Genomic DNA, 18,553 nt, shown 5'->3' on the forward strand with positions numbered 1-18,553 from the left:
GTTGACCTCACCTGGGCTTGTTGAGCTTGCTGGATCTGTGAGTTTGGTTTTCATGAAACTTAGAAATAATTTGATCAACATTTCTTTAAATATTTTTTCTGAAACCCCTTCTTGGGACTCTGGCATATATATTACCTCTGCATGGAAACTATACCTTCATTGGGTCACAAGTTTTTAGCTTTGTTCACTTTTTTCTCTGCTTCATGGTGGGTAATTCCTATTTCTGCAGGGTCTGATTTACTATGGACCACATCCAGTGAAATTTTCATTTCAGATACTATTTTTTTTACCTGTTGATGTTTTATTTGCTTCTTTTTCATTGTTACTGTTTCTTTCCTTGTGTTACACCCATGGTTTCCTCTAAATCTCAGCCTCTTTTCATGACAGCTGACTCAGTGTCTGTCTCCGGCTCCTTGCTGGTTCCTGACTCCATGTCACCACCAAGCACCTGCCCACCTCCCTGGCTGGCTTCAGGCTGCACATCTGCCATGGCTGGCTCATACCAGTCCTGTCTGCGACTCTGCTCCCAGTCTGCCTTCTAATGGATACTGTCTCTTTGTCTTCCCCTCCTCTGCCCTGCTCATCCTCAATTCCCATTGAGACAGCCTGATTAGCAGTGGCTGTGCCCCTCCTAGCCGTGGGGCTGCAGCCAGTTACTTACTGCACATGCCCCAGTTTCTTCTTTGAAGCAGTGTTCTTGTGCCCGTCCCACTGCACTGTGGTGACTGGGTCAGTGACCGTGTGGTCCATGCTCCCTGTGTCTGTGTGCTTAATATTGTAATGGTTGTCATCATGATTTCAGGTTGTACCTAACAGTGTATCCCCCAGGTTTCCCCTGATTAATCCAAGCCACAGCAGCTTCTTCCCCTCTGCAGTGAGCCACCTTCACGTGCATTGTCACACAGGTCACCTCCACAGTTTCTTTGTGTATTTTTTCTTTTTAAGATTTTATTTTTATTGTGATGCCGGGGGGCTCAGACCCTTAAGCACCTGCCTTAGCTCAGGCCCCTGGGGTTGAGTCCCACGTCAGGCTCCCTGCTCAGCAAGGAGCCTGCTTCTGCCTCTGTCTGCTGCTCCCCCTGACTGTGTTCTCTCTGTCTCTGTCTCTCTCTCTCTGACAAATACCTAACAAATCTTTAAAAAAAAAAAAAAAAGATTTTATTTTTATTTATTTGAAAGAGAGAGAGCACATGAGCATGAGCAGGGGGAGGGGGATCAGCAGAGGGAAAGGGAGAAGCAGACTTCCCAATGAGCAGGGAGCCCAGTGTGGTATTTGATCAGCCAGGACCCCGTGGTCATGACCCGAACCAAAGGGAGACTCTTTTTTTTTTTTTTTTAATAAAGATTTTATTTATTTATTTGATAGAGATCACAAGTAGGCGAAGAGGCAGGGAGAGAGAGTGAGAGGGAAGCAGGCTCCCTGCTGAGCAGAGAGCCCTACTCGGGACTCGATCCCAGGACCCTGGAATCATGACCTGAGCCGAAGGCAGTGGCTTAACCCGATGAGCCACCCAGGTGCCCGCCAAAGGCAGACTCTTAACTAACTGAGCCCCGCCCCCCCACCGCCACCCTGGCGCCCCTTGTCTTTGTGCATTTTCATGTTGGGGTCTGCGCACTAGACTCCATCCCAAAGGTGAGCCAAAACTTGCCCAGGGCCAGTTTTTGTGTGTCCCTCAAGCTGAGAATGACTTTTACATTTTTAAAGAGCTATGAAAAAACAAACAAGAGAAGATGCATGACAGAGACTTATGGCCCGACGCCTAAGTGCTTGCTGTCTGCCTCTTTACAGAACAAGTCTGCTGGCCCCAGCCTGTATGCTCATCTTGGCAGGGACGGTGCTGTGCTCTCCCTTTTAAGTTTAAAATGTGCATACAGTATAATTTACAGTGTGCTGTAAATACTGACATTTATAGATAAAAGTATTATATTGCTCTTTAAAATGTTTCCAGTAGAATCTAAATGGATACACCCACTATCGTGCATTTTTGGAGAAACATGAGCAAGCTCTACTGCAGTGATTGGAAAGTGGTCGATGCTGCCTTTTCTCCTGGCACTCTTTGTTTTATTCCACGTGTCCTACAGAATTTTATCTCAGTGTAAACATTTTTCTGCTAAGTATTTTGTCACCCTGTCCTGCTATTCTATAAAAATATATATATTTATTTATACATACACATGTATATGTATATTTAAAAATTATTTTGAAAGTTTCTTTAAGACTCTTAGGCCTTAAGCATTTTCTTTTGAATGGTTGTTAGTCATTGTTTGCACCAGTCCTGGCTCCTGGTCTTCCTCTAATGGTGCCAGCTGCTCCTCCTGGCTCCTCTCCTCACCCTTCCAGATGGGGGCCCTTCAGACTCTGTCCTGTCCTTGGACCTCCATAGTCCACTCATGAAATCTGAGTGCTTCTGTCTACTGAACAGCTCCCAAACGACCTCAACCAGCCCCAACCTCCCCCACACTCCAGAATGATGTTTCTGCTGCCGATGGACACCTCCGCTTGAGTGTTGACATGAAACCTCAGATTCACATGTCTGACGTGGAACTTGGTGCAGAGGTGCCCCTCATAGCCTTTTTATCTTCTGGTGGCAACCCTGCCCTTGGCATTGCAAGGTCAGAGAGCTCAGCTCTTCTGTGGCTCCTTGTTCCTCACCCCTCACCTAATCTGTCAGCAAACTCTGGTGTGTCTCCCATCAGAGTATTCCCATTTCACTGCTTCCACCCTGGTCCTAACAGCTTATTGTCTCACCAGGGTCATGGTAGCAAATAGCCTCACAGGGCCTCCAGCCTGTCCCTCCTCTGCTCAGACCCCTCCCATGGCTCCCTGTCTCCCTCTGCATAAAAGCTAGCACTCTCACAGTGGCCTCTTGAGCCTCAGCTCCCCCCCACCCGCAGCCCCCCACCTGGAGTGTTCTTCACCCCAGTGGCCTTCTTTCTTCAGGCCTTTGCGCTCTCTGACCGCCCTATTTAAAATCACAGCTCCTACTCCCTTAGCTCTTTTGCCTTCTATTATATGATTTCCTTATTTATTTTGTCTCTCTTCCACTAGAATGTAAGCTTTGTAAGGGCATGTCACCAGTGTCTGGCACATCATAAGCACTCATCAAATAATTGTTGAATGAATAATGACTTTAAATAATATGTTGCAAGCTTTGATGGTTATTAAACATAAAATAGCATTTCATGTATCTGGGAATGATGGAGTTATTAGCATGTTCCTCTGGTTTAGTTGATGTATTTGTGAATGAATGACTTTATGTTAGAAAAAAGGGTTCAGTATCCGTTTTCTTTCTTTTTGTTTCTGTAGATGTAGACACTGAGGACTGCTTGTTCAGACAGGCCTGGAAGGTGTTTTGTTATAGCTATGACATTCCATCCTTGGACTTCAAAGTTAGAGGCCAAAAATATCATAAAAGATATTTTGTTGATCTTTTTGCTGATTACTGACTAGGGTCCTTACATTTTGTTGAAAGCAGAGAATTGGAACCCACCTGACTTGGAGAAGGCTTTCCAAGCACAGTCGTCAGAGTCCCTTAGCATCACGGTTTCTGAGGCATTTACCAAAACCACTTTCCCAAGACCTGTCAACTGACCATTAGACCTGTCTTCACTTAGAAACATGTTATTTTACCTGAAATTCTCAGCAAGAGTTGAGAATTTTGTGATATTGATTTTGTTATACCTTTATCAATATAAAAATGTATGCTTTATATTTTCTCAAAAGCTTGAAACTGCAGATTAGCTCATTCAGTTTATCAGAATTATCTCCAGTGCATAAATAGGCAGAACCAGTTCTAATCGTCAGCCTAGTCATCGGTCAGACTCACTCGCAGAAGTCTTACTTATTTCTAAGATGTACCATCAGCCACCTCTTTTCTGAGCTTAAATCCTAGCAGTTAGGTGAGGCATGGAGCCAGTCACTGGGGTGGAAGAAGATGCTGTGCCTGTGGCTTGTTAGCTCCCTGTTTGCTTGCTTCTCGTGAGGATAATGTGTTCTTTGATAGTAGTCTAGGGATTGAAGGTGCCAAGTGAAATTCTAATCATCCCTGCCATCAAACTCTACGATGTGTCTGAATTTAAGGCATTCCAGTATGAACTGGGATATTTTATTTATAACGCCCTATTTTGCCCTTAACAGAACTGGATGTAGGATAAGTACAGCCCTGCCATGTGCCTCCATTCAAAGGGCTTTCCTGTGACCTTTGTCCTCTGGGACGTTTGGACCTTGAGGGCAGTATGTCCTGGTAAGAGAAGAGCTGAGACATCAGCCTTCTGCTCTAAGTGGGAGGAGCTGTGAGAAGGAAAAGGGAAGGGGAGGCCTGCAGGACTTCTGCCCTCTTGAGACTATCAGGCAGCGTCATTTTAGGAGAGAATGCACTTGGACGCTGAGCACCTAGAAGTGGACTGTCCTGAGACTTTACCCACCTACGCCTTGGACAGTCTTCTCCCAGGAATACCCCTCGCCTGGCTCAGAGATAGTGTATATGATTTTTGGAAGGCAGGAGGGAGTGGGTTGGGCTCCAGGATACAAGAGGAGGGAAAGAGGATTCCTGTCGTTGTAACCCTGGGTGGCAGGGATAGGCCAGCCCAGTGAGAGCTGGATGCCAGGACTTTCCTCCTGCATTTCATTGTTGTACCTGAAGGTCCAGTTATCTGAGAAGAAGGACGTTTTCAGCCGCAGCAGCCATGGATAGTCCTGGCCGTAGTGGGCCGGTCCCAGACTTGGATGTGGTCCACACTGGGTTGCGGATGCTTTCAATGACCCCTCTGCCCGCTGGCTCCAGAGCCACGTAGGCCATTCTCAGCCTCTGCCCTGCAAAGTGCCAGCTTGGGAGCCAGACCCAGAAGGTGGATCTGCAGGAACTCTTCCCTGGGGCCTTTTGTCAAGAAAAATCACAGGAAACAAGAGATGCTCTTGAGTCTCCTCTCAGTCTGGTCTGTTCCTCAGCCTAAGTGGGAGTATGGCGTTTCTAGGCAAATTCATAACCAGGGTGGATTGGGAGAGCTACATACCTTAGAAGAGGAAAAACCAAGTACTGGCTCCGGAGTTGGCAATCTTTCCTGAAAGCATAGTTCATGAAATAGAACAAAAATTAGAACTGTCTGTTTGCTCTCGATTTTCAGTGGGTTCGGAGATTATATAATTCTAATAATTACTAATCGAGAGCTTGACTAGGACAGAGGAATATGGTAAAACCAAAACCCCATCAGACCAAATAATACTTTCTTTGAAACTGGTAGAGAGTTGAAACTATATAATCGTGGCACGGAAAGCCAGCGAGAGAAAAACCACAGTGGTGTGGCAGGATGGAGTGGCTGGGGCACAGCCTTGGGGAGCAAGAAGAGAGGAGAGCAGATGGAGCTCTGCACCTGAAGCTGGGGTTCTGGTGTCGTTTACATAGCCCAGCACTAGGCCACTCTGCAGTGACCGCTGTGCAACACGGAACCTCTGGTGGGCAAGGGTGTCCTCTGATTATTTTATATCTGAGATGCCACTTGTTAGGAAAGTTCTTGTATCTGGAGGTAAAATTTTTCCCCAGTCTTTTCCAAAGACTTGGTAGTGTCAGTCATGAATCCAGGTACACTTGGAAACACTAGAAGTAGACGCATCAGATCAGTGGGGAGGGCAGAACCAAAAATGCTGTGTGATAGATTAGGCAGGCAAAGAGAAAAAACACACCACCTTGTTCTAGATGAGTGGATGAGCGGATGGAACATGTGAAACCACAGGATCACTAAGAGAAAACAGAGATCAAGTGTTTCTGTGATCTTGGTTGGGAAAGATCTTTTTAAGGGTAATACCAAAGACAGAAACCACAGAAAGAATAGCTTCTCAAAAGTGAAAACTAGTTGAACCACAAAACCAAAAGACAAGCAGCAGACTAAGAAACATTATAACAAATATAAAAGGCAAAGGTTAATCTTCTTCAGAGCTTTTTTATATTGTAATTAAAACATGGGTACCTCAGTAATACAAGGCTACTTATGGAACATCAGTCATTCCATCCTTATGAAAAAAGGACTCAAAATGAAATAAATTTCAGCCTCGCCACTTTTCTTCAGATGAATGTAAAATGAAACAGAGTCTTTCTCTTCTGTCATACTGGCAAAGAATGAAAATGTTGGGGTCCAGGTAATGTTAGTTTTACCTGCTGGACAACATAAATATTGACGCATTCCCAAAAAACGTTTTAGTGATGATTTATTGGAAACTAACAACTTCCTATTAAATGTTCGTTTTACATAAATAGCTGAGGGAAGCAATGAAATGTACTATTGCTGATTTGTTCACAGTGATAAATATTTGGGGGGAAGTTGAACTTTCATTTTAAAGATGGTATGAATTTTGTCAAGTTGTGGAGCTCAGAGTAATTTGCCCCAGTGGGGCAGCAGGGAGGGGGCAGTTTTTTCAGGCTCGAGCACCTTCGTGGTGGAGTGCCCTCTTCTAGCAGCCGCCCCAGCAGCATTTACAATGCACGCGCAGGCCCGGCTCACCCCGGGCTGGACCCTACAGGAGACTGGGAGGTGGCTGACACCATTGTGAGAGTTGAGACTGTATCCTGGGGTCTGACCCAGTGCTGCCCTGATTTCAGACTTCCCCCTGCATGCCCATTAGCCCCCTTCCAGAGGGTGTGCTCTGTTCAGAAACCTGCAGCCAGCCCTCAGCCAGCCAGCCCGGAAGTGTCGCCTGTGCACTCTCTCTCAGGCAGGGATTCTGTCCGTATGCCTCGCTGCTTGTCCCCCTGCCCTGGGGTACCCTTGGAACTGACATTCTCATAGGGCGACCAGCAGCAAACAGACGACCCTGCAGCTCAAACAGGATGGTTACCTGTCATGACGTGAGCCCATGGGTGCTGGAATGTAGAGTTGGGTGGACCGAGGTGAGAACAGGGTTCCTTGGATGGGTCCTGGGAGACTGAGGAAGAGGAACCAGTCCCCGGGGGAGGGGGGGTGCCTGTGTCTCCTCTGAGGGGGCACAGCTAGTGGGCGACAGAGATCGGCAGGGCGCTGATTGGGGCTCATCTTTAGAGCAGGGGCAGGATTTGGTGAAGTAACAAGGAGCCCTGCAGTCCTGTTGTTTAACTCTTAATTCTCTGTATTTGCCATATCCTAACATGGTGTTTGCTTTTTGTTTCCTTTTTTTTAATTTAAAGGATTTTTTGTTTTGTTTTGTGTTTTTGATAGATGAGGGTTACTACCAGGGTGGAAAATTTCAGTTTGAAACTGAAGTTCCTGATGCATACAACATGGTGGTGAGTAGCCTGCGTCTGAGCTGTCCTAACCCCTTGGTGTGGTCTGGTGGTCCTCAGGGGCCCCGCCCCACCCCACCCCCAGCATTGGGTCCCCGGCCCCTCACCCCCCCACCCCCGGTCCCAGAGCTGAGTACAAAACAGCTGATATTTCTGTGACTAATGTTGCTCAGCAGCAGCATTCAGAGCCCTAGGAGAGAGATTTGTTTTTCGATTAGCACTTGTGAGTGCTGTGTCAGGCGGGGCACACCGGGGCCACAGCGCAGCCGAGACTGTCCTGAGACTGGCACCTTCGCTGTGAGCCGCCTGTGTGGTTCGCACCAGTCTTACTTGTTAAATTCTGGCATGGAAAAAGAAAGCATTTTATTTAAAACTGGAGTTTTGTTTATGGTATAATACCAAAATTCCCAGGGTGTAGGAAACATGTATTTTAGAATTTTAGAAAAGAGAAATGACTCATAGTTTTAAACCATAAGTAGTTTATGCCCAGAGCTATATTTTTTTTAAAGATTTTATTATTTATTTGATAGGACAGAGATCACAAGTAGGCAGAGAAGCAGGCAGAGAGGGAGGAAGGGAAGCAGCTTCCCTGCTGAGCAGAGAGCCCGATGTGGAACTTGATCCCAGAACCCTGGGATCATGACCTGAACCAAAGGCAGAGGCTTAACCCACTGAGCCACCCATGCGCCCCCAGAGCTATATGTTAATCTCTCAAAGACCCCACCTAGGTAATAATTATACCAAGTATTGTCACATTCTGTCCTTGCTCTTAAGGAACTTAACAATTAGGAAGGTGAGAAAAAGTGTAGAAAGTGACCATAAAATGATAAAAGCCATAAGTAGCAGATAACAGAGCTGGAGCAGAGCCAGGAAACACATGCATGGGAATTCTGAGAAGGAAAGGAGAGGATCGCTTTGGCAAAGTTGTCTGGCCAGTTGAGTTTTTCAGGAAAAATAGGACTGGAGTTGTCCTGACTTGGGTTGACCTTTAACCCAAGGGTGGGTGGTCTGTGTGATGTCAAAATCTCTGGAACCGTGTTAGGTACAGAAGTGAGAACAAGCAGCTGTGTGTGGTGGATTGACCAGGTCAACTTGAAGGAAGAATCGGGTTTGGGGAGAAGTGAGGACAAACGAGAATCTCAGTTTTGAGGATTTTGGGGGCATTTTCACTTTGGCAGTGAGAAACCAGTGACAGTTCTGAACAGCTCCACAGTTCTGTGTGTGTGTGTGTGTGTGTGTGTGTGTGTGTAGATATATGTATATGTAAACATCCCCCTAATGTTTCCTAGACCTCTCCAGGTGTATCAAATAGGGAAAAAAAAAAATTTGATGGTGAAATTATGTCTCTTGTTAATTTGAGCCTGTGGGTACGGGGGACCCCATGTGCCCTGTTAGTTTGCCAGCAGTGATTGTCCTACTACCTGACATGTGGGATTTAGGCCTCCTGCCCCAGGCCCTGGCCCTACCACCGAGGTACAGTTCAGTGGCTGGCACACTTTTTTATTTGAAGCCAAACCTTTATCTAAGGAATTGGTCTTTACTAGGCTACTACATTAAAAGTTCTTTCTGAATGTAGTTTATGAGGATGGGAAAGAGTTGGCAGTGTAAGAAGAAAAAAAATAATTTTTAATCAAAGACAGGAAAATGTGCATCTCAGGTCTTTGTCCATCCATCTCCCTGCTGACTTCCTCTGTTTTCCTCATCACACACTGAGGAGTCTGGCTTGACAGGACACTGGACTCCCCCCAGGTGAGATGCAGTTGGAGAAGTTTGGTTGAAGTACAGATGTTTAGAATTCCAGAGGCTAGTGATGTTTTCTGGAAATAGCCAGGCATATGGCACCTAAATCTGGACCTTTTAGTTGTCTGGACATTTGTCATTTCTAAGGACTCCTTGTCGGGGGAATGCTAAAGGGTGGTATGTGACACAGTCTTTTCTTCAGAGAGGCAGTGAGTGTTTGAGGAGGAGGATGGCGTGAGGAGGGGCTTAGCATGAGCTGGCGGACTTTTCAGACAAGGCCTGCCAGTCTAAGGATCACTGTTTCAGGAACATCAGGTTTCATTTAGTGGCTGAGCTTCTCAGTCCCAGTATCAGAAGAGAGCAGAGCATGAGAAGACACAAGGGAACCGATTTTTGTTGAGCTTTTATGTACCAGGTGCCCCCATTCACTTCCCCTGTGGGGCCCAGAGAGGTAAAGTTAAGGATATACCTCGTTAGCTTTGCCAGAATAAAAGGCTCCATTGCTAAAGCAGATTCTTGTCCAACCTGCCCAGCCACAGGATGTGTGCCCTTCCCACAAACCCAGTGGCCACTCGGTGTGAGAAAATGTTTGTCATCTTGTCCTGTCCCTATGTGGCCTCTTCAAGAAACAGAGATATAGGATATGGAATACACAGGATAGAAAACCACTGAGCCTCAAGGACATGTCTCTTACATTAATTGGTGACTTATGATGGTTTTACATTATATTTAGTTTCTTTCTCCTTTGAGAAATTTCTGAATGATGGACTGGTTTGATTTCATCAGGAATGAAACCCATGTTCTCTAGCCAAGGGCCCTGAGAGGCCAGCCCCTCAGGGTGGACCCAGACCCTGCCCTGCTGCCAGCAGGGCCTCTTCTGCTCTACACTTCCTCTGCCCCTGCATGTCCTCTCTGCCTCCACGTCCAGGCTCGGGCTACAGCCTTACCAACAGGCTGGCGACTGTCACTACTAGCTCAGGACAGGGAGTGGGGATGACACCATCCCCAGGAGACCCTGTGATTTAGTGCCCAACTGAGACAGGTATTTGGGATTACTTGTTTTGTAGTTAATCTTTGCTTATATCACTCCGTAGTGTCTCTGTCCACTAGAGTGGGAGTGGCTTACGCTGTATCTCCAGGGCTCTGTGAGAGCACACGGTTCACATTTATCCAGCGGTTGGCGCTCTCTGCCCCTACAGACATACTGTGTGGAAGACGAAAGCAGCGTCTGAGGATACACGGGTTACAGGCATTTGGGGCAGAGTATGTGAGAGTAAATGTCAGGTACCTGTGTTTTATTTGGATGAGGACACAGCCAGCTTGTAGGCAGCCTAGGAGACTTCCGTGGAGCAGGCTTGGCTCATTTGCCTTTATTCCATGACTTTATATGATGTTTGTGCTTGGTAAGGACTTTTTAAAAACCTGTGACACTTACAGCTTCTTCAGTTGAAGTCACTTATTAAGATTGTCATTCTGAAAAACTTCTAGTCAGTAAAACAGGTCATTATTTCAGAGTAAACTTTTAAAAGAAAGAAAATTCTATTTGGTTTCCCTACCCCCTAAAATCCCCCACACCCCAGCAGCTAAAGTTCATAGTTTCCTTTGGTTCTTTGTCCTTTTGTCCCTGAACTTTATCTCACAGTCTCAAGCCCTCCTTGTGATCTCTCTGTATTGGCTGAAAGTATTTAGTGACATGAAATAAGCTTTTAAAATGTGCAAGGTTCTTTGTCAGACACTAGCTTTTTAAGAAGCCTGGTCTCCTGGGAGGCAGCACAGATGGTGATGAGCCAGGGTGGTGACATAGCACTGGGGATCCCTGGGCGATCAGGAAGCCCAGAGAAGGAGCAGGGCTCAGTGTGGTGTCACAGCCCCCACCCACGTCCTACGGTGCCCCCGTGGCATGTCAATCATGGTTGGATCGTGGTCTGTCGCGGAGACTATGCACTGAAGCAGGAAAAGGGGACACGACTTTTCATTCTTTGCCTCCAGTTTCCTCTAGAAGGGACACATGTTCTGTCCCACACACTTTTTTTTTTTTTTGAGATTTTATTTGTTTATGAGAGAGAGCAGGGGGAGGAGCAGAGGGAGAAGGGATAAGCAGACTCCATACTGAGTGTGGAGCCTGATGTGGGGCTTTGATCTCAGGACCCCGAGGTCACGACCTGAGCTGAAACCAAGAGTCTGACGCTCAGCCTACTGAGCCACCCAGGTGCCCCCCCATACACATATTTGATAACATAACCAAATCAAGAGACATGGCCATGACCAGCCCCAGAGAGGGTAAGGGGGAACCAGAGATACTGAAAGTGAACTAAACTTCCATTCTCCTCTTGTAGGTAATGTATACTTTGTAGGAAATTAAGAAACTGTGGCCACAGGTGTTTCCTTATAAGATTTCTCAGCTAGAGTTTTATTTTTTTGTTAACACATAATGTGTTATTTGCTTCAGGGGTACAGGTCTGTGAGTCATCAGCCTTACACAATTCACAGCGCTCACCATGGCACATACTAAACCTAGTTTGCTTAGTTGTACTGTAAAGATTTTTCTGTTTTTCCCTTGTTTTTTATTGTTTTTATTCTGTAAAACTTCGGGGGTTTTTTGTGGGGAGAGAATTGTTTTGTTTTGCTTCACCACTGTATTAAAATCTGCTTTTTTTTTTTTCACGAGTTTTTCCATGCCAGAGCCCAGGGTAACTCAGCTGCATTCTCTTCAGTGCTCTTACGGTTCTGTACCAGGTGTGTTCACTGGATCTAGAGTACAGCTCTTCAGTGGGGGTCTAGATATGTTTTTGCAGATGGCTAGCCGGTCTTGCCCTGAACAATCCCTTTTCCCCGTTGGTCTACAGTGCAGTGGCTGTCACATATTAAGCTCTCAGCCTGTGATGGGGCAGGTGGCAATGCCAAGTAGGAGGTGGAACTGGGTATTTCCTGTTTGTCTGGCTTTAGGGATGGGGTCCGGTCTAGAAGATCTGTTGGGAAAGTGTGTGTCAGAATGTGGGTCCACAGTTTTGATTTGTTCTCTTGTCTGGGGACCGCAGTTAGGAGGACCGCTGGCAGGGGAGGTGTCTGTGCTAACATTTAACTATGGACGATGTGAAGGGACAAGGAGGGGAGGGGCAAATACAGCCAGACACTTGGAGATCTAGTGAACAACACTAGGCAGGGTAACAGATATGTCATGGACTCTCTAGAAGGGAGGGAGATAGAGCCTGTAGGTTCCCTCCAATGCCAAGTTGGTGATTCAGTCTATCCAGTATGGAAACTGTATTATCACTTAGATTCATACAGCCCCACAATGCCGGCCTTCCCTCAGCCTGAAGGCCTTTCTGGAAGTGGCACGACAACTAGCATACTTTCTGTCAAATGCTCTCACATTTACTTGCAGGAAACCAAGTTAGAGCATATTAAATTGATTGAAACTCACTCTGAATCTAAATCCTAACCTTGGACACCTACATTTACATATTTGGATTAATTATCTGGGGGAGCTTCTTGATGTCATGCTGTTTTAAAGTCAGTAGGAAAACTTACAGGAGTGCCGGAAAAGTATGTCTGTTTTGTACAGATAAGATGATGGAACAATTCAAGTACTAGGAGAAGTACCAAGAGTATTTGGGTGGTCAGTAACAAAGGCAAAAATCTGATTACAAAGACTTTACAAAAGAGTAGCATCCCAAATGCAAATTAATACCAAATGATAAACATGGAAAGCATGGCCCCCCGTGACAAAGGGCTGACACATAAATGTCTACAAGATGACGTGTCTGTGAGACTCGGCCAGACAACACTTCGTGCTCTTACCAGCAGTACCTCTACCTGGGCTTCCTTCCAGGTAGACCTTTCCTACAGACGTGAACAGAGACGAGCACAGTGATTTAGCACAGTCCGTGGTAGAGGTGGGAGGCAGCCTAAATGTCCAGTAATAGGAACTGGCTTGTGAAATGCTAGAACTAGTACCATGGAGGGCGAGAAAGCCCAATGCCATCTGAAATGGTGACAGAAAGGAATGTGAAAAGATAGAGAGCCCATGTCCCCCCTTCTATAAAGAAAAATGAACGTGTACACACACATCTCTGTGCGGCGCCTAGAAAAGAGGCTCACAGGTGTATACCGGGTATTAGATTATTTCTGGGTGGCATTATCATACATAACAAAAGGAAAGAGAGAGATCTTGCCTTTTGTTTTCATTGTCTTTTTGTCTTACATGAGTATGGATTGCTTGTATCATAGAGTCACTTTAAAAGAACACCTTTATTCAAATATGCCTGGTCATCAGCGATGTCAGTGTGCCTCATTCCCACGTGCTTGCTTTCGTTCTCTCTCCCTCCTATAAGCATAGAGCAGACTTAGACTTGGAGGTAGGACAATGTACATGGCAGCCGCATCTTCAGAAACACGTGCGCAGGGACCCAGCTACCACCATGAGGAGCAGTAACTTCAGCCACAGCTCAGCAGCATAGCGCACAACATCGCATCTGCAGGCTCTCGGTGGGAATGGGGCCTGGAGTGCACCGTGGGCTCCTCTGCAGCCCTGGCCGAGAGGGTCAGAGGAGGCCGAGGTCCCGCCACCAGCACCACACACCTTCCAGCCCTGGGATTTGTAGAAGGGTCATGTTAGGGGTATGGGCAGAGTAGCACATGTGGTTGCAGTGTGAGGACACTAATGCACTGGGGGGCAGGAGGCCAGAATTGAGTGCTGGTTGGGACCAGTCTAGCTGAGTGCCAAGTAAGCCGTGGAATGGGGGGCTAGATGGGTCTGTGGCAGCAGGCACGATTTGGAGAGCCTGTTATCTCTTTCTCTCTCTGTTGCAGCCTCCCAAAGTGAAATGCCTGACCAGGATCTGGCACCCCAACATCACAGAGACAGGCGAAATATGTCTAAGGTGGGTTTTTCTTCTTTCCCATCTTCTGTGTTTGTGAGCACTGTGTGTGAACATTGGGCTTTCTAACACATAGTCTCACTGAGAGGAAATTTTGAGGCTGGGCCCCGATTAGGGTTCCCCAAACCGTCCTCAGGCCTTTGGGCTGCACTCCAGTGACTGGACGATCTCCCATTCCCACCCCACCCCCCAGCCTGCCGCCACCTCCAGACCCACATCCTCCTGGGCCCTCCAATGGCCAAGACCCCTGCTGGTGCTCCCTCTAGGGCTCCTTATCCTTTTCCCCTCCTGTTGTAATGAGAGACTGCAATCTCTCCACATGGCTGATTTTAGCTAAGAAGGAAAAGTAGGATTTATAAAATCCGGGGATAGGGGATATAGATGGCAAGTTTAAGACCTGGGTGTTTGTATTTAAGATGGCCTCTCTTTACCGAAATTGTCTTGAAGTGCGTAAAGCAGGAAAGCTCTCCCAGAGCTTCATGTCGGTTGTGGCCTCTGTGTTCCCCCCACCCCCACTGCAGTGGCAGATGATCAGGGATCTGCGACTCCTGCTTCTCGAGGCTGCTGGTCACTAATGTAGGGAACTGGGGAAGGTGTGTGGTTTGTCATTCTTAAGTAAGCTTAGCCCTTGGGCTTTATCTTCCTGTGTCTCGTCACTTTATCTAGTAAGACGGCAGTGGGGCTGTGAGGCTGTGGTGCCAGACGGCCTGGGCTGGAACCCGGTGCCTCTGCCAGCAGCAGCAGCGCCAACAGCGGGGAACTTGGGCAGGTTATATAACTTTCAGCCCCACGCAGAGTCGACATTAGCATTAGCGCCTTGTTCTACTTTCCTCCTGTGACAAAGTCGGTGCCCTGTCATGTCCATCCCCACCCCAGGAACACCAGCCCTGCCTGTGATGGGGGTCTACACACTGCCCGTAGTACCGGCAAAGCTGGACCCCTCTTTTTCCTCCTCTTTCTCCTCCCCCTCCTCTTTTTTCTTTTTTTAAGGGTTATGTATTTATTTGAGAGAGAACACGCAAGCTGGGAGAGGAGCAGAGGGAGAGCAACAAGCAACCTACCTGCCGAGCGTCAGGCCCCACATGGGGCTTGATCCCAGGACGGAGATCATGACCGGATCCAAAATCAAGAGTCAGATGCTAAACAGACTGTACCACCCAGGCGCCCCCCCTTGTCCTTCTTAAAAGCAGTTAGCACTCGGCTCCCCATGCAGCTTGTGTGCAGTGCCCCTGTTCTCCTGTCTGCCTCTTTTTCCATAGACAGTTACAAATGCACTTTCAACAGGCCACCTTTTCCCCTTCTGTCCCTGAAGTATCACACTTACAAAATCTGACTCCTCCAGCTTCAGGCCATAGATGGCATCCTCTCCAGCCTCCTCCCGTGAGGCCATCGCTGGTGCTTGCTCTCCCGAGAGCCCACTGCACACCACCTCCCTGTCACACCCTGCCCTCCACCAGAGTTAATACCAGAGCAGGAATTTCTCTTGTCACTTTTGTTCTCTCTGAGAAATCAGGTTGTTAGGGAAGTATGAGGAGAACTCAGCGGGCAGTTGCCAGCAGCAAAGGCCAGAAACCTTAAAGGAAGATCATTGATAGATTTAGCCACATTAAAATTAAAAACACAAAACACAAAAGACCAGCTGGGTTACATCCTTCATGTGTAAAGGTCTTTGCCAATTAGGATAAAAAAGACATAGCCACTGGGAAAAGCAAGCACCCGCTACAAGTAGCGACTCACAGGAGAGTTTTGGGTGGGTGGTAAGCACCTGAGGGGTGTTCAGTCTCCGCAGTAGCCAGAGAGAGGCTTGTGGAAACAAGATGCCGCTCACCACTCCTCACATTGCCCTGGTGCAAAAGCAAATACCCGGACCGGGGGAGTGGGGAGCTGTGAGAGAGAGAAGAGAAAGGGGAAGAACGGGCTCTCTCTCATCACGGCAGATATACCTCTGTTGGTCCTTCAGCTTTAAGGTCTACATTTAACTTGTATTTACCCTTGGATTTGTCAGCTACACTTGTAGGGGTTTATTGGTGGGAAAGAATGTGTCAGATTAAAATGCAAAGACCTTGTCATTGTTTATGAAAAAACTAGACAGTGTCCAGCAGGGGCTTAATGTAACACTGACTCGTGGCATCTCCTGAACAAAGAGAAAGACGAGCCTGGGCCAGCCCCTCCTGGTCCACAGTGACGCCCAGTGGCATCTACCTGGATTCCTCACTCAGCGGCTCTGACCAGTGCCTAGCGCTCTGTGGAGCCTTGTCTAGTACACCGGCCACTTAGCTCTCTTTGTGAGGCTTGCCCTGACACCAGGGGCCCTTGCCTGCTTTGGGCTTCGGGACAGATGTGTCTATGGGATTCGAGGGCCCTGAGCCAGGACCCTGGTGGTTGCACTTGAGACTTTTTCTCCTGGGCTCCGTGCTTCCAGTGTAGCCCCTGAGGCACTGTCTGATCCCCTGCCTGGTGCCCTCTCTGAGGGCCTGTTACCTGAGCTCCCGCAGGATTCCTGCCTGCTGAGGCTGGGCTGGAACTTGCACAGTGATGGTGTGTTCCCTCCACAGTGTCACTCTGCCCAGACCTGTGGCCTGTAGACTTGAGCACAGCCTGCCTGATTATGGGCATCTTATCTGCCCCTTACCTGCTATCGCCCTGGGTGGGCACAGCTGGCTTCCAGGTTCAGAGCCCTCCTGCTCTGGCTATGCTGTTGACAGAGGTCGGAGGATACTGCCTGCTCAGCCAGTGAAGCTGTCCCACCCACCCCACCCACCCCACCATCAGCTAATGGTGGTCGCGCCCAGACGCAGTGGGGGCAGTTGGTATTCTTTGCTTTGTGGGGCTTGCCAGCTGCTGGGGAGACAGGCATTGAACGAGTGAGCCAGTAGATGGCTAAGGATTGTGACAAGGTATGTCAAAAGGACAAAGACAATCAGAACTGACTCCTGTCCCTGCCTCAGTGAGGAGACCTCTCGCTGGGTCATATGGACCCCTAGACCTGACACGTGGCTCCTGAACAGTTACTCAGAAGCTGCAGAGCTTTCGTGGCAATAAGGCCTGCCCCTTGGCAGCGGGGGGGATGTCTGTAAGTAAGTGATAGTGGTCAACTTAAGATTTTATTTATTCTAACTGAGCTTCACTGGCAATCAAGATTATAGCACAGTTATATTTTCTCCTGATTTTAACTGACTTATGTGAACTTGAACATGCTCTGGTCCAGAACGTCTCTAAGGCACAGAGGGCCTGATACTGCCGTGTGAGCTTAGGAACGGTTCCATACACATTAAAGCAGCAGCAAGATACAGCTCGACAGTGCCAAACTAATTTTTCCCCAGAAGGGAACTGGGCAGTAAATTGTAGTTTTTCAAAATGTGGAATAGTCATTTCTGTGAGAGTATGTAATGTGCACGTACAGCTGATGGAACAGTGATGGAAATGACCCTTGGGTCCAGCTTAGGAAACAGGACCTCACAATACCTCCAAAACGCATGTGCACCTTCCCTGAACACGGTCCTCCCACCCACTGGGGAAGAACAACCAGAATTTTTTGCTAATCTACCTTTATCCTTCATTTTTCCCTTTTGAACTTTTTTAAAAAAACAAAAACAGAGTATTAGAACATGTGCTAGGAGCTGTCATTCTTGTTCACCTGCAGCTCCAGGGAAGCTACCTGAGTTTGAAGGACTGTCCCCCAGGCCTGTGCCCTTGCTGCTTTGTGCCCTGTTTGCTTTCCTCCATTAGAGAGATGGCAGCACCACCCTCATGGGTCGTTGAGGCGTTAGGTGAGGTTAGGATCGTGCTGAAACACGTAAGAAGCTCTAAGCATCAGTTGTCATTTTCTGAATATCAAGTTGACAAGTGCTCTTTGTACATTATTTTAAGCATCCTTACTTCCTGCTTAAAACTTCATGTGCATGCAGGATTAAAGACCTGGGTGTATGAGCAATAAACGTGGCACAAGAGATTAGACTTGGGGGTAGAGGTGGCCTTGTACAGGGAGATGGGCACTGGAAGAGAGGTGGGGCCCGGGGAAAGCAGATGTCCTGAAGAGGAGACGCGGGCCCACGGGCTTGGCAGCAGCAGCTTGGCACACCTGCAGCTCGTGCGACTGGAGGCTGACTGACCTGCTGACTGCTGTGCCTTTCTGTCTGTTTCAGTTTACTGAGAGAACATTCGATCGACGGCACTGGCTGGGCTCCCACAAGGACATTAAAGGTAGAGTGCAGTGCGCTTGAGCACAGCCCTGGCCTGGAGGCCTCTCCCTCCAGGAACCAGTCTCCTCGCCGTCCCGTCCACCCAGATGGCCGGGCACACCCTGCTGCCACCTGCCCACCTGGGGCTGCTTGGCCAAGCCCTTGCCTCAGTCAGTTCTCTGCCCCCAGTTCGTCTCGGGGCATTGGGGGGTTCAAGTTACCATCTCTCCCCTCTGCCCTTTACTCTGTGTGTTTCAGATCATGTGATTTCTATTCTTCCCTTCCTCTGTCCCCCAGTCTTGTGTGGTGCCTCACTCTCAGAGGAGACCAGAGCTGCCAGGGTGGGGCGAGGGGGAGGAGGGAAAGGGCAGGTGTGCCCTCCATCTGCTCTGAGTTCCCCTGAGCTAGCCTGGACAGATGGATGGCAACCCAGAAGCCAGGAGTGCCCTGAGGGAGGACCCCATCCAGGGGAGGGCGTTGGAGAGGGCCGCTGCTGGGCCTG

At 48.0% G+C, this 18,553-nt stretch overlaps 1 protein-coding gene across 6 annotated transcripts in view; it reads left to right on the forward strand.

The window, feature by feature from the left end:
• Window positions 1-18,553, forward strand: part of UBE2F (ubiquitin conjugating enzyme E2 F (putative)) — a 55,410-nt gene that overhangs the window by 27,716 nt on the left and 9,141 nt on the right. For all 6 annotated transcript variants that reach the window (XR_004382665.1, XM_032857616.1, XM_032857618.1 and 3 more), the window contains 3 exons: window positions 7,186-7,253; window positions 13,803-13,873; window positions 18,016-18,073. Coding sequence is in view for 5 of the 6 variants with exons in the window: in XM_032857616.1 (XP_032713507.1) it covers window positions 7,186-7,253; window positions 13,803-13,873; window positions 18,016-18,073 (197 nt within the window). In the remaining variant the exon portion in view is untranslated. The remainder of the gene's footprint in view (window positions 1-7,185; window positions 7,254-13,802; window positions 13,874-18,015; window positions 18,074-18,553) is intronic.

Source organism: Lontra canadensis, unplaced genomic scaffold (assembly GCF_010015895.1).
Source record: "Lontra canadensis isolate GAN:19392208 unplaced genomic scaffold, GSC_riverotter_1.0 scaffold13, whole genome shotgun sequence".
Taxonomy (NCBI): Eukaryota; Metazoa; Chordata; class Mammalia; order Carnivora; family Mustelidae; genus Lontra; species Lontra canadensis.